The sequence below is a fragment of the Pavona decussata genome, unplaced genomic scaffold (assembly GCF_977016875.1).
Source record: "Pavona decussata unplaced genomic scaffold, jaPavDecu1.1 SCAFFOLD_134, whole genome shotgun sequence".
NCBI classification, from domain to species: domain Eukaryota; kingdom Metazoa; phylum Cnidaria; class Anthozoa; order Scleractinia; family Agariciidae; genus Pavona; species Pavona decussata.
The window spans coordinates 5,487,027-5,501,550 of NW_028145547.1; the positions used below are offsets into that span (position 1 = coordinate 5,487,027).

A 14,524-nucleotide genomic window follows, 5' to 3' on the forward strand; every position below is an offset into this window, starting at 1 on the left:
CTGAATCTGGAGCTGAACATTGGAGCGATTCTGAATAGCTACTGGCTGGTGTGATGGCTCTTCTCCGGAGACGAATCCACTCAAAATGTTTGACATGTTCTCCTTCTGGTGGAAGGATTCCCTTGCATTGTACGATTCAATCAATCTGATTTGTGGCCTGTCACTGCCTTGATATGTTTTGCCTCGCTATCTGATAACACGGTTACTGCTGTAGCTCTCATACAGCGGTTGGTGAGATGTGGAGTAATTCAATACCACACAGTTGAATCATTCTCAGTAATGAATTTTCCTGACTGTTCCCTCGGTCGCTGGAACAGGCAGTCCAATTTGGGATTGAGATGCTTGAGGAAATTCTCAATTGTTTTCACTGGGCAGGGATTGGAATTGATTACTTCAAACATCTTTCCATCGGATTCATCTGTTGAATCTTTGAGTCTGCCTTGGTGGTTTTCAGTGGACATCAGAGCACCCCTTTGGAACTCATCATACCATCTTCCTTAGGGAGTAGTCTCCAGAACCAGCATCTCTTTGGTAAGTTTTCTTTGATTTTCTAGTCCTCTTGTTCCAAAGTTAAGGGTCAAGTAGAAGTCCAAGCCATTCAGAGTAGTTGCCAGGATCGTTTCCGTTAGTGTCGTCAAGCTAACCGCTTGTGAACAATTCTTGCATTTATTCACTGGTTATCGGGAAACAGTGAGTTCTGTTTCCCCTCAACCCTCCATGTTCACCGAAGCGAAGCCAAGAGGAACATTGAGGTTCTCAGGGAAACAAAACTCACTGATATCATGGAGCCAGTCCTTAAGTGTTTTGCTATACCTCCCAACTCAAAATAGAACAAATTATATACAGGTACATTGTACGTTACAAATCCTAACTGCAAATAAAAAAAAAATCTAAGTATCATAAATGTTAAAACTTTGAGTGAAAATCAGGAATACACCTTTTTTTAAATTAGTTTTACTTATAAGTTAAATTCATAGTAACTTGACAATTGCACCAGAGGTAAAAGACACGCCATCATTTCTAAGGGTAGTTTGATGTGCAAAAAAGGCATTTTGTACATTTGTACCAAGTTTTCAAGGTGCATGACCTGATCACGTGTGAGTCGAAATTTCAAGTTGTAGTTTCCCTAGGGAGTTAGTGAGTTTTGACCCATGGCACGTGACACGTTCTCCCCCAATCGGAAAACATATTTGAGTTGGGAGGTATGACAATAATATTTTGACACCAATAATTGGTTGTTAGTAATTATTTCTTAGCTATATATAAGCTTAATATTATTTTTTGTAATGGGGGACTACTTTGTAAAAGCCCGTAAGGGTTTCTTTTGTCCCTCTACCTTATATCATGGGAAATAAACAATGAGAAATCAACAATGAGAAATGAGACCGAATTGGCTGAGACTTAGTTTAGCCATTAGAAAGTAAGTTAGATAAGCGCAGAAACGAAGAAATCAACTTATTTTTAATTTGTTAGGTACCGCGGGCATTTGGACACGATACACTTAACTATAAAATTGAGCGAAAAAACTGAACGACGTTTCGGCGTCATCCTGCTACCATTATCAAGTAAAGAATGCAACAGAAAAGACTCCATTCGCGCGAAACTATTTGTCTAACGGACATAACTCTCATTTTATGACACCTTCTGAATACACCGAAACGTCATTCCGTTTTTTCGCTCATTTTTATCGTTAACTGTCTCTCTAAATTTAATCTTATTACGAGATCATGATACACTTTGATTGAATTTCCTAGTATAGCGTGCTCTTCGATCGACTAAGTGCTCAAAAAGTTCATTAAATTTGCACCGCTTTTCGATAAAGACCATTTTTCAAAGAGAACACTTAATACGAAACCATAAAAACAAAACAAAACAAAACAAAACAATGCAACCTACAAACCTTTGTCGGGTTGACTTGAAGTCGATGAGATGAATCGCTCTGAGAAATTTGATCGTAAGGAGTTATTGGCGGCACAGGACTCTCTCTATCGTCTAGTTTAACACCCGATGTCGTAGCTGTATCTTGGTCTTTTTGGCTGGCAATCGGTTCAAAACCCACAGGAGGAAGATTATCGCCATTTTGATCTCCGTGGTGATGGTATGAAGGAGCCGTCGGTTGGGCTGGTGGGCCAGCGAAGGTGTTGTAGTCATTCGTCGTGCTAGGGTGATAAATGTCTCGTGATGGCGGAGGAGGATATCCAGGCCTGTTATCATGAGGTGGATAAGGTGGTTGATGCATTTCAAAGCCTATGGGCTGAACACTGGGCTGAAAACCCACATATGGGCCTGGCGGTGGCCCGTAGCCCGCCATCTTGTTTATAAACTGATTTCAATTTCGGTGAAATCCGGGAATTTCCGGAAACCGATCGGCTGAAGTACGGTGACAGTCGGAAACAGTCAACTCACAAAATGTTTGAACGGTGTAGGAATATAACGCAGCATTTCAACACCACGAAAAAATTGTACACGTTATAAAAATCAACACGTATTTCTGCGTGGTATAATGTCTACATGCATTTGATGCAATTTTATGCGTAATAATTTCTATAGCAACTAGCCTGCGAGCAAGCTCTATACTATACTATAGCAACATGCTCTGTTCACAACTGACAAAACAACCAAGTCCAACAACAGAAGGCCGAGCAGTCTAACTGTACTAGTCATACCAATTACAAAAGTATTTAAATAGTGACTGTTTAATGAATGGATCCAGGGATGGAAGGCTTTCCGTCCTGGCCCTTTCGACCGACCCTGAGAGAGAGATAGATGACTTGTGACTCAGCAGTTGCTAGAAATCATAAACGTGTCTTAAAATAACGATGCTGTAAAATAGTGTAATTTTACTTAACAATGACGTAATTTGAGGTGCATAAAATTAACGCGAATATTTTTTTAACTCTGCGTTTTAAATAACATGCATCGCTAATTTTCTGTAATGAAGAAGTTGTTCAAGTCCGCTGTGTAGGGGTAGACAGGGATCGGAGGGGGACAGGGTGGGGTGGTGGGTTCCTATACAAAAGTGACAAGACATAAAGATCGTCTAAGCTATTTCATGTAAGATGTAGCCTGTGAATAGTCTTCGTAGTAGGAATAGGGTTACATTGGAAGAAAAATCGGCGAATGGAGCAACTGTGAACCCTGTCCCTTCTCTTCTGCTCCTGAGTCTCTCTACGCGTTGGCGAATGGACTTTTCGTGCAGAACAAACCTCAATTGTGCGGCAACCTGCCGTTTAGGGTGTTCGGAAACCTAAAAAATTACTGACTCCCTCTTTTATCAGGAGTTCGCCTCGAGCTATATTTCAATATATTGTTAAGCAAAGTCAAAATTCTAAAATCTACCTCGGAACGCCTACTGCAACCCCAACCCCCCGCCGCCCCTACCCCGCTCCGGCAAGTCAATTTTCTTGAGTTCAGTTAACTCAGCCACCTCTTTTACGGTGCGTCTCAAAAATCTTGAATAAGACACCTACAGATTTTAAAGCATCTTCAAAAAACTTTGAGTCATGGGCAGTTATCAATTAACCAATTATGTATCCATCGTTATGCAGTTATTAACCATTTATAGAAGAACGTTCATTTTGCTGTAACAAACGCCTTGATGAAGGGTTTTTAGCCTTAATTTAAGAAGTCCGTGACGGTTTTCTAAAGTCTCTGACCGTCACATGCTTTACCAACAACCGCGTTTTCTTTTTTGTCTTTCTAAATGTCAAGCTGTTTAATTCCCTTGTGCATTGGAAACCATTTTAAAAATGAATATTCACATATCCACATAATCTTCATTTCTGAACGGGCATGTAGGCACGGACCGTGTGGTTTTGTTATTCGGCTGAGGCACCGTCATTAAAACAGCTCATACCCGTCAATGTTTTGTGGCAATGAGCCGATATGTTAAACTCAATAGTTTCGGAAACGTAAACAGTCAATTAGAAATACAATACAAACTGCTTTTCATTAAAACTAGTATTCAGCTAAGCACCAAACAATATAATATAGCAGAACTCAGTAAAGGAAAACACAACAGCTCTCTATAATACTCTCGATTTAATTCAAGTAAAATTAATTATACGAACCTTACATCGGAAGCTCTCGCCATTTTCCGCCTCTCTGTGGTGATCGTACGCGGATGTTTCGAACGGTGTGGCTGGTGCCGCGAAGGTGCTGTAGTCATTCTTTGTAGGGTGATAAATGTCTCGAAGAGGAGGCAGAGGGTACCCAGGTCTGTTATCATGAGGTGGATAAGCTGGTTGATGCATTTCAAAGCCTATGGGCTGAACACGGGTCTGAAAACCCGTGTAAGGGCCTGGCGGTGACCCGTAATTACCCGCCATCTTGCATCTAGTGTGCAAAAGTTCGTTTCCGCAGGCTCCCTAGGGACATATTAAAGAGTAAAATAGGGAAAGAAGGGAAAGAAGAGAGTTCAGTGAGTGGGCACGGGGGAGGACTTTTCTCAAACCATGTACAGTGGAACCCCGCTCTACGGACACCCGCTTAATACGGACACCCGGATATTACGGACAGTTTCGTTTGTCCTAACAAAAAGCTCATAAAGTTTCTCTAAAATTGTACCGGCTTAATGCGGACACCGGTTAATACGGGCAACCGCCGGACACTTTCTCTGTGTCCCGAGTGACAAACTCTCATACATCGTCAACCCCGCTTTGCGGAAACTGGTTATCTGCGCACTGTCTATCTCATTGTCACAATTATGTGTAGTCCTTACTCACTATGTGCCGTATGTGTCAGTTTACTTCCTTGACATTTTGCCGCAATAAATTGCTTGCAGTCTTGTCCTCTTTGACGCCCTTTGCTTGCCCCTATCATCATCAGCCTCCGCTGGGAGGCTAATGCTAAAAGTCTCTGTTTTAGTCTTTGTATCGATGAAACATGTGTCCGTTACGTTTTTCCATGTTTTTCTGAGAGCCCGGTTAATACGGACACCCGGATAAGACGGACACTTTGCCGTGTCCCCTTGGTGTCCGTATTAACCGGGTTTCACTGTAATAGACTAGCGCAGATCCCACGTAACAGCGCCTCCATCGATCTTTTCTTTTTCCCTAAACTTATAGCCGGATACTCATGATTGTTTCCATAATAGGCAAGGCACTTAATTTCTATGACTTAACAGTCTATAAAACTGATAACAAAAAAAGGTGTCAGTTCTTGCACAGGGAGCATTACCTTCCTTCTTCGTGGCCGCTATAACCATAATTAACTGCTGCCACAAAATTCTTAAAGAAAAGGGTGTGAAGGATACTTTTCATCCCAGTTCGTGGCAAGGACGCGCTTAGCCTGTGGACAGACTCGACCCAAGTAGGCTATAGGGCCGGCGAAGAGTTAAACAAGCAAGCCGTTGTTCTTCGCCCTATACTCGACTTGAGAGCCTGTTCACAAGGCTAGGCCACACGACAACAAGCTACTTTTAAAAAAAAGTCATTACCCTGCGTAGCGGATGAAATCAGGTAGGGGAGAAGCGAGAAAAAGTGAGAAAAGGAGGCACTGGGGAGAGACGAAAGAAAAGAGGGTGCGCAGGTAGGTAAGTGGGTCTTGCAATTTTGCTAGTTTGCTTTTTCGCGATAAATTTTTTGCAGTGAAAGTCAGAGGTTAATCTAAATCTTTCAATTCCCTAACCTACGAACAAGTTCTTCCTTTCAGTAGAAATGCTATTTCAAATACAAAAATGGGATTGAACAGCAAAGGTTAATCTTCCTCTGCTAAATAGAGGGTAGTATTCATCCTCGGAAACAAACTGAGGGTACATCATCGAGACAAAGTAACGGTGAAACCAAAAATCATCCTTCCTTACCTATGGTTTGCGACAATGAGTATGTGCAGCTCAAACACATAATTAACGGCAAACTCTGAACTAGAGTGGTATGGGCGCTATAAGAAAAGGCCGGGGAAAGGGACGAATCGAACAAATCAGAAGCTTTTAGACACGAACAGTACGTATTGACATTTTTCCGGCTATTTTTTCCTGTTACTTTTGGGCCGTTTGTCAGCTTTGTCTCGATTTCAAATCATTGTAGTCAACCTGTATCGCTCACGTTCCGCCTTAAGCTGAAGATTTACTCTTGTTAAATTTTGGCCGCGGCTTTATATCACGACAAAAAACACCAAAATTAGCACCACGCATTGATGCTGATGCATTGCAGAGCCATTGCGCTTAAGAAAACCAATAAAAGAGCTACTTGCTTTATAAAAATACGCACCCCGGTATATTTTGTCAAGAAGTCGATTCTCCTGTTGAAAAGTAGCAACTTTATTTGTACTGAACACGAAAACAGTCAGTACAACATAAAAAAAACAAAACAGTTTCCAGTTTACAAGAAGGTCGTGCATACACAATCCTTGAAATACTCTAAACACGAATGTAGAGTGTCTCGATAATTATAAATGGTCTGAAAGACAAACAGCCTTAACATGACAACATTTAGGTAAATAGTTCAGTGATAAATCTCCAATGGCAGAACTGAACCACTATTAAGCTAAGTAAAATCGTTTGTTTACAGCTGAATCGCGTAGTTGGGATACAATTTAACTTATAATTAGGGTTAGATTTAAACAAGGATCTCGGACGTTATATACAAACATTTTAATGTTATTGATGGATACATACACTATTCTATGACTTAATTTATTTCTGCATTTTATTGCACAAACGTACCGGTACTTTTTTTATAATTACTTCTTAAGCACTTTTTGTAACTTACGTATACTTTATTGACACTATTCTATAAGTAATTTATTTATTTTATCGCGCATTAGTTTATATCTATATAGATGCTTGCGCGTTACAAATTTTTACATTATTTTGTATTATCTTTACTATCGTTACAAATACTAACATGGTGCCTTTTGCAAAAGCACTTTGGTGCAGTTGTTAGCGCGAATCCCTCGAAGGCTGGTCTCTGTTTGCTGTCGTGTTCTTTTCCTAGACAAGAAATTTTTACTCACACTGCCTCAACAGCCTTTCTATCCACCAAGGTAACTGGGTACCGGGTAACCGCTAGAGAAAGCTGCCAAAATGCTGGGGTAAATCTGCGATGGACTAGCACCCCATCAAGGGAGAGTACAGTAGTAACGCTCTTAGTCGCTTCATGCAACAGAAAGCGAACCACGACGCTGGTCGTGAACAGCAATCAGCCTTGTTCACTCCCTTACTTAAACACCTAACATTACAATAACAGTAACTCAGATTAGCCTTGTGAGGCGAGAAACTTAAAGATTAGTAAAACCCTGTAAAGAGCGCATTGACACGGATGGGTTCATTAAGGTAAACAGCCCATTGACCATCACCATAGTTACGGGCCACGCCCTGTGTTACTTTGTATTCCTCGTAACTGTGATTGGTTAATTCTAGTCTAATGAGGTCACGCAAGTCATAACGTCCTTGGACCGGTGTTACGTCACTTCTCCGGGACAGCGTGATGTGCGCAGTGTCTCCCTTGCCAATGGTTGGCATGATTGCCAAATCGTTGTATGACACAGGAATGAAGCTAGTTTCTGACCCCTGAGACAGACATCTCAAGGCTTCCTGGAAAATAAGATACATGAATATACCTTTTAAATAATGGGAAAATCAAAAATCAGGTTAGAGCACTTTGATTTGACCCTCAATACTAATGCTTTTCAGGGAAAATGAAACTATCAGGAGAGAAACAACTCCAGCTGCAATCAGGCAGATTGGGACTTGAACACAGGACCTTCTTCTGTTTGTATAGAAAAACCGGTGACAATTTTCCGCCAATAGAACGGTTTAATTCTCGAACCTTTCCATTTGTATGGAAAAAAACAGTTGTTCCGTTTGGGAAATCAAATGGAACAGTTCTTTCCAAGGGTAATTTTGGGAACTAAACCGCGTATTTCTCATCAAGGGGCATGGTACGTGAGTGTGATGAAACAAATGGTTCAGTGATATTCTGGTCATTTCGCCGATAAAAACCAGAAAAGAGGAAAACGTCTGAAGTTATTCCTTTTTTTTCCGAAAATTTCCAGTGGGAAGGACTGTTCCATTTACTGTCCCACCGGAACGGCCGTTTTTTCCATTCAAATGAAAGTGCTCCAGAATTCAAACTTGTCCGATGCCATGACTACACGTTCACACTGCCTGCTATGCTCCAAATTTATGTATAAGTTCTATCACGTGAAAACTCTTGTGTTCAGGAGTGACTAGTGGTTGGACATGATCAGTGTTCCGTTAGTCTCTATATTAAGTTGGAGGGTACATTTACAGGTCCTTGTATACAGCTGTTTCGACAAAGGTTGCCCAAAAAGAGCTTGAAAGCGTACGCGACAATGCCGAAAGGTAGTCTGGGAAATACCCAATAAATTTCAATAAAAGCTCAGAATCCATATTTCCCGCCATATCAAGTGTTCACTGTACGGTCGAGGCATTTTAGATTCTGAGCTTTATTGAAATTTATTGGGTATTTCCCAGACTACCTTTCGGCATTGTTGCGTACGCTTTTGCGCTTTTTTTGGACAACCTTTGTCAAAACAGCTGTATATCAGAGATATTCACTTACAAGGTGAAGTATTGTATTGACATCGCAACTCCCTTCTTCTAAATCCAACGAATCAAGATTATTCCAAAGTGTAATCTGTTGTGAATTAAGTTTGACTCTGGCTGTGACAGTTCTAGGTGTGATTGTCCAGGCAATTATCACCAGGGTGGTCACTGACCCTAGGGCATCTTGAACAGCAGGTGATGCGACATAGTTATTCGCTCTGCTTTGCTGGGCTTTCCCTCTTTTGTTGAAGAATGCAGTCATGTGGAGATGGTCGTGTGGACGTTCCAGGCAAGACAGTGATGACAACATTGTTTCACTGGAAGTTTGCAAGGAGACTGAGCATCCTAAAAAAGACAACAACATTGTGTTTGTAAGGTTTGATCCTCTATTGAACAATTAAGCAACACCAACACTTAATTCAGACACGTGAATTTATGCATCAAAACTGACAGTGTAATAATTCTAGGGACCGTTCATTTTTATGAGATGGTGGGAGGGGGGGTGGGATTTGGGGAAGCGTCATTTGGAAATTGTATGACCGGTCCCTTACAGTTTTCTCTGCCAGGTGCTACAGACACTGAGTTTTCAACATGATTTGCCAGTCACTGTGTGCTAGATTTACTCATCGTGGTTCCTGTCAAAGCAACTAAAAAAGCATTGCAACAAGCCCAGCCTGCCATCATTGGGAGCTGCCATGACCTCATGCAACTTACAGAAGTGTAGTTATAAATTTGCAGGGTTCTGACCTTGAAGCTGTGGCCTGGAAGGGTATTGTTTTCAGAGTTTTTGTCTTGATCATGTTATCAATTTCACCACTTTTTGTGTCAAACACCCAATCTTTTTGGAATTGGTTTGAGTTTATCACAAGACCACGAATGTCTTAAATTGACAAAACTTTAGGACACTTTCCAAACCAATCTGCCAACATCTATCCTGGCAGATGAAACACTCAAACACCATGCACTTCTGACTAGTCTAAAAAATAAATCATTAAAAGTAAACTTGCCATGCTCATCTTGCACACTGTTGTTACCATGAACATCTTTGAATGAAGGGATTTTTGTACAGCACTCATTCAAAACTCCAAACAATCCGTCTTTCAAAGCCTTAGAACTGTTTTCTGAGAGAAACCATCCATAATAAACAGCAATTATTTGTTCAAACTCGGCCAACAGCTCCCCCAGAACTTCCTCTGAGACTTTATGATGGTTCCTCAAGGCCAAATCAGAAATATTATATTTCCAGCTGGTCTTTGGTTCCACTAATACCACATAGTAGCCAGCACTGCGAGCTATATCAACATAATCATACAGCAACGTCTTCTTGATATTCATGTTATCTGTGAAAAAAAAAACACCAACTTTTTAATCATATAATGATAGTCTTTCTTTCCAAACTTGGATTCTGGATGTGCTAAAGGGTGTATAATCAGTCTCTCATTTACAAGAAAACTATGTGTTAATTAATGACACAAAAAGTTTCTCCACAAATATGCCCCATCCTTCCTTAGGATACGGTCAAATGTTTTTGTTGTTGTTTTGTTTTTTTGTTTTCATCTACACTGTATTTATTGCAGTATTTTTTATTTTCCCAATTCAGAGCTCTCTATCTACCTGTACTTATCCAATTACCTATCTACAGGTCTACTTAGGGCGCTTTCCATTTTTCAGAACTGGCCGGCGAGTGCGATCCCCGGGGTGGGGGGGGGGGGGGGGCTACTCCCATAATTTTTAGCCGGGGGTGTGCCGCTGGAACTCTGAGAACCTTAACCTATACTAGACAATGTTAATCTTTATTTTGCAACCCTATTCTAGACTAAACGCCGAAAATCCCTACCCAGCTATCCCAGACCTATTTCCGATTTTTAAATGTCATTTTAATATCGGGAAACTCTCTGACTAAATTCTTCAAGCAACTGATTAGTTTCACAGAAAATGATACCCTATTCTAGACCACAACTCTCTGATTTCTATACCCTATTCGAGAGTAAACTCGCTGAAAACCATACCCTTCACAGCGGCACATACCTATATAGCTCATATATGGGAGTACCCCCCCCGCCCCCGTTCGATCATTTTGCAAACGGAATACACCAATTTAAAAAGGCAGTTATGTTTTATACTGTATGCCCCTCACCTGTTTTGATTGCTTCAAAATGTTGCACACTACTCTCAGAATGTGCCATTTTGAAGAATTTGAAGAATCAGTCCCTCAAATTGGTGCACCCCATTTACGGACTTACCAGTCTGGCCCCAGTTGTTCAAAGGCCGGATAACTTTATCCGCTGGATAAGGCACTCTTCAGCGTCTAAAATATACTTCACGTTAAATGTTGTCCAAGGTTTTTGTACACCCCCCAACTGAGCTCTGGTTAGAGTGTGCATATTCGCTTGTGCACGAGGAAATACTGAAATCTTTGCACAGATTGAAACTGTCGGATAGTGACTTATCCACTGGATAAAGTTATCCGGCTTTTGAACAACTGGGGCCTGGATGGCCAGTTCTGACAGATGGAAAGCACCTACCTGACTGCCTGTCTGCTTGATAGTTTGTGTGACCCTGCCTGTCTGTCTGTCTGTCTGCCATTCTAGGTATCAAACTATGGCACAATGGTGGGAATCAAGTGTTCTCACCACTGTGCCATCTCTTTTCCCAACTCAATTTGATACAGTACCTATAATAACAACAGGTGTTCCATTTTGGCAGGCCTGCTTTGCTTTTTCTTGGCACATCATGTGCTGTCTTGTTTCACACTCCTCCACATCTCGGAAATCATCTACTGAACACTTCACAGCCAGGTCACCATAAACTTGTTTTATTTGCTGAGCAACTACTGATTTTCCACTTCCTGGCAATCCTCGCATTATAAACACGACTTTAGAGTTCATGATGAACTTGATGCAGTGATCCTCTGTCAAAAATGGGAAGTTCTGAGTTTCTAAATTATCCCCTTCATCCTCATTCTGAAAGAAATTTTAGAAAATCTATATTAAGTTTGGTGCATCTTAAATTGCTACTGTGTCCAGGAGGCAAAGGGGTGATATATTCATCCTGGTTAAGGGGTGTAAATTTCCCAGTTAAACACCCCAGGTATTCTATACTGTACTCACTGGTTCCAAATCTGTTTAGTTCTGGACTAGGGTATAGTTTTGGACCATTTTGGTCTGCAACATTACCTGAAATAGGATACAGATATTTTTCTTAAATTTCTCTGACACAGGTGTGTTAATTTGGTATTACAGTGCTAAGCTCAATTTCTGCCACTCTGCTGGGTCTGGAACTTCCTCCCCTTTCAGGGCCAAAGTGCGTGTTCGTTTCCCCAAACAGCAGCTGGCTATTATTATGCATTTTTATGTTCTTTTGGCTGGGAAAATAAGGCCTCAGTGGCTTAATATTTTAACATTCTCATTACATTTTCAGTGTGCCTGTTCATAAATGGTTATGGAAAACTCTTCAGAAAACAAGCACATTTAATTGGCCAAACGCACCCCTAACACAGTAACACAGTTAACACTAAACTTGCATGAAAATCCCCAAAAATGTGACTCTGAAAAACTACTCACTCACATGATAATCTTTCGCATAACTATGCACACAACACTTCAAATTCAAAATGTCTCTGAGCGAGTGCAGGCGCGCTCTATTCATGCATCACACCATGGGTGGATGCCATTGAAAATAGAGGCCTAAAGTGTGACATCACAAATATTTGAATTTTCAACATTATTGGTCAGGATTTATTAACTAATGATGTTTGAAAAGAGCACGCCTCCATACAAATTCGTCTAATTTTGCCTCAGTTCCAAACATTCAAAACTGCACGACTAGGCAAAATTAGAAGGCTTTGTCTGGAAACATCATAGCATAAAAGTGCCAATTTTTCACCCACAAATTACAAAAAGATTCTGATTTTTGGCAAGTAGGCATTTTTTCATCACTCTCTTTCAGAATATCTCAGCAAATCTCATAATTTCATAAATTTAGTTTTAGTGACATCAATCATCACTTTAGGTCTCAATAACATGGAGGGGGTGGGGGTGGGGGGTAAATTATATTAAGCATGGAGAAGTGGACAAAACCGCAGGGGAAAGCCTTATATTCCCAGATATTACATGTTACTGGGATATTATTAGGTGGGGAATCCAGTGGCCAAGAAACAAACAACAAGTTCAAGTTTACTTTTTCCCACTATAAATGAAAATATTAAATGATAAAATAAAGGTGGGAAGGAAGCCCATGAAAAACCATAAGGCTTTTAAACAATGGGCTCCCTCTATTACGTATTATTCACAGTTTAATGTACAGTAGAATAATGACAAAATCAATGGTAAAGTAAAAATAGAACAGAGCTAAGACGTTACTTAAAATTACCTATATGTTTAAAGCATGATAAGGCTAAAAAGAAGTGAAAATCGAAAAAGTGAAAAAAAAATTATAGGTTTACATTAAGAGGAACCCTTTCAGTTTCGAAGTAAAAGAGACAATACTTGTTGCACTTTGAATTTCAGAGCTATAATAAATTTTTTGCCCTAAATTCTTCTAAGAAAATTAAAGAATTTAGCAAAAGGGCAACAAATTTTAAAATTGTATCTTTTGGGTAGCCAGAACCAGACTCGGGTGACCATGGCGCTGGGTTTTGATTCTTGATTGCTGATGATTTGTTTTGTGATTTTGACTTCCAACGTCGACAACAATTTTCATTTCTCTGAACCCTGACAACCCACCCTAATTTTGATATAAGCTTCAGCGAATGCCGTACCCGGAAGAGAAGCGGAAATGAAAGTGAGAACCTTATGAAATGTTTTAGAGTTATCCACCTGATTTAGAAACCACAGATTTAAAACTTTGTTCACTACTGCTCACATCGGTGGAAAAATCAAGATTAGCTGGACCATAATTTAAGCCCTGAGCTTAAACTGTCACTGTATATTAGCATCTTTGATATTTCTCTCCCCAATCAAAAACAATGATAAATATAGCTACACAACATACCTTTTTTCGGCGATACTTTCTGGTTGTAAGCACATAGATTGCTACAGATGCAAAAGAAACAGTAAGGCCGATACCTAAACCAACTGCAAAACGTCGGGAATTCATAGTTTTACCGACAATTCTGCAGAACATTCACCCGTCATTGTTTGTTGGTTGGCAGAGCAGGGCCAGCCTCGTTCCCAGGGTCCCATCTCTTCCGGTTCCTCACCAAGAGCCGAAGGACTATGGGTACGCGATTGGTTCCTGGTCACGTGACTGCAGACGATAAACTTCTCCCCAGTGGGATCGGCGTACACTCGCTCTCGTTTTTTTTTTTTATTTATTAATTTGTTCCTAAGATCCGAACAGAGATTTTCAAGCGGGCACGAAAACAAGAGAAATGCGAGAGATCATTCAGCGGTGTGCAAAAATCATATATATTAAAGTATTAAAGAGTTTCACGACTGTGTAAAACATTTATTAATGCAGTCTAGCCTTTCGTAAACGTACACCCTTGGGGCCAGAAAAAGGGCCCACTTAAGAGAGGTGTCCGGTTCAATGTAGGAGATTAAAAATGCAGTGTTTGTATGTAGCTGAGAACATGGCCAAGTGTCCGCTTACGAGAGGTGTCCGCCTACGGGAGGTGTCCGTTAGCAGAGGTTCGACTGTGCCAAACGTTATGAGGAGCCATAATCAGGGATGGAGACCGTAACGAAATGCCATTTTGACGTGTGGGCTTGTACCCACGTGTTGTACCAAAAAATCTATTTTTAGAAAAAATTGCGCCATACACGCGTGCGCGCACGCGTTTTTATGGCCAAGATCCCGCCTGGAGAAATTGAAATTTTTTTCTACCCGTTCAAAATGGTGTACAAATTTTAAAATTCTGCCAGGGAATTTCTCCTCAGTACCCACATTTAAGGAATTAGACTCTCACAACGAAAAGGTAATAAGAAGCAGTAAGCTTTTCGGCAAAAAGAAGTAATCGAGAAATTCACTAATTCTGACCGATGTTGAAAAATTTGGCACTGATCTGTGAACAAA

General features: G+C 40.6%; 2 protein-coding genes across 6 annotated transcripts in view; both read right to left on the minus strand.

The window, feature by feature from the left end:
• LOC146467921 (anoctamin-5-like) overlaps positions 1-4,333 on the minus strand; it is a 46,866-nt gene extending 42,533 nt beyond the window's left edge. Inside the window, exon 1 of one of the 3 annotated variants that reach the window (XM_085125376.1) lies at positions 4,071-4,333. In XM_085125376.1, coding sequence (XP_084981502.1) covers positions 4,071-4,328 — 258 coding nt within the window. In that variant the 5' untranslated portion in view covers positions 4,329-4,333. Of the gene's footprint in view, positions 1-1,900; positions 2,455-4,070 lie in introns of those variants that run through there. The other 2 variants (XM_085125374.1, XM_085125375.1) reach the window with 2 other exon arrangements.
• Positions 4,334-6,243: 1,910 nt separating this feature from the next.
• Positions 6,244-13,702, minus strand: LOC146467923 (2',3'-cyclic-nucleotide 3'-phosphodiesterase-like). Of its 3 annotated transcripts, none has more exons than XM_085125277.1 (5): positions 13,502-13,699; positions 11,184-11,472; positions 9,544-9,849; positions 8,526-8,854; positions 6,244-7,534 (listed from the first exon to the last, which is right to left on the minus strand). In XM_085125277.1, exons 1-5 carry the CDS (start codon positions 13,631-13,633, stop codon positions 7,226-7,228), a joined length of 1,365 nt encoding a protein of 454 aa, XP_084981403.1. In that variant the 5' UTR covers positions 13,634-13,699; the 3' UTR covers positions 6,244-7,225. The 3 variants fall into 3 exon arrangements, with proteins under 3 accessions (XP_084981403.1, XP_084981404.1, XP_084981405.1); XM_085125278.1 differs by having other exon boundaries at positions 6,531-7,530; positions 8,522-8,854; positions 13,502-13,702; XM_085125279.1 differs by having other exon boundaries at positions 6,531-7,534; positions 8,526-8,845; positions 9,517-9,849.
• Between the last annotated feature and the right edge of the window lie 822 nt (positions 13,703-14,524).

What these genes read in the sequence shown, in the direction of transcription:
- LOC146467923 (XM_085125279.1), bottom strand. Translation starts at nt 13,633, where the DNA reads ATGTTCTGCAGAATTGTCGGTAAAACTATGAATTCCCGACGTTTTGCA. An exon ending in CAGTGTGCAAGATGAGCATG is followed by an intron (nt 8,846 to 9,516) that starts GCAAGTTTACTT and finishes TAGGATGCTCAG; the next exon opens with TCTCCTTGCAAACTTCCAGT. An exon ending in TCAATACAATACTTCACCTT is followed by an intron (nt 7,535 to 8,525) that starts GTAAGTGAATAT and finishes CTTATTTTCCAG; the next exon opens with GAAGCCTTGAGATGTCTGTC.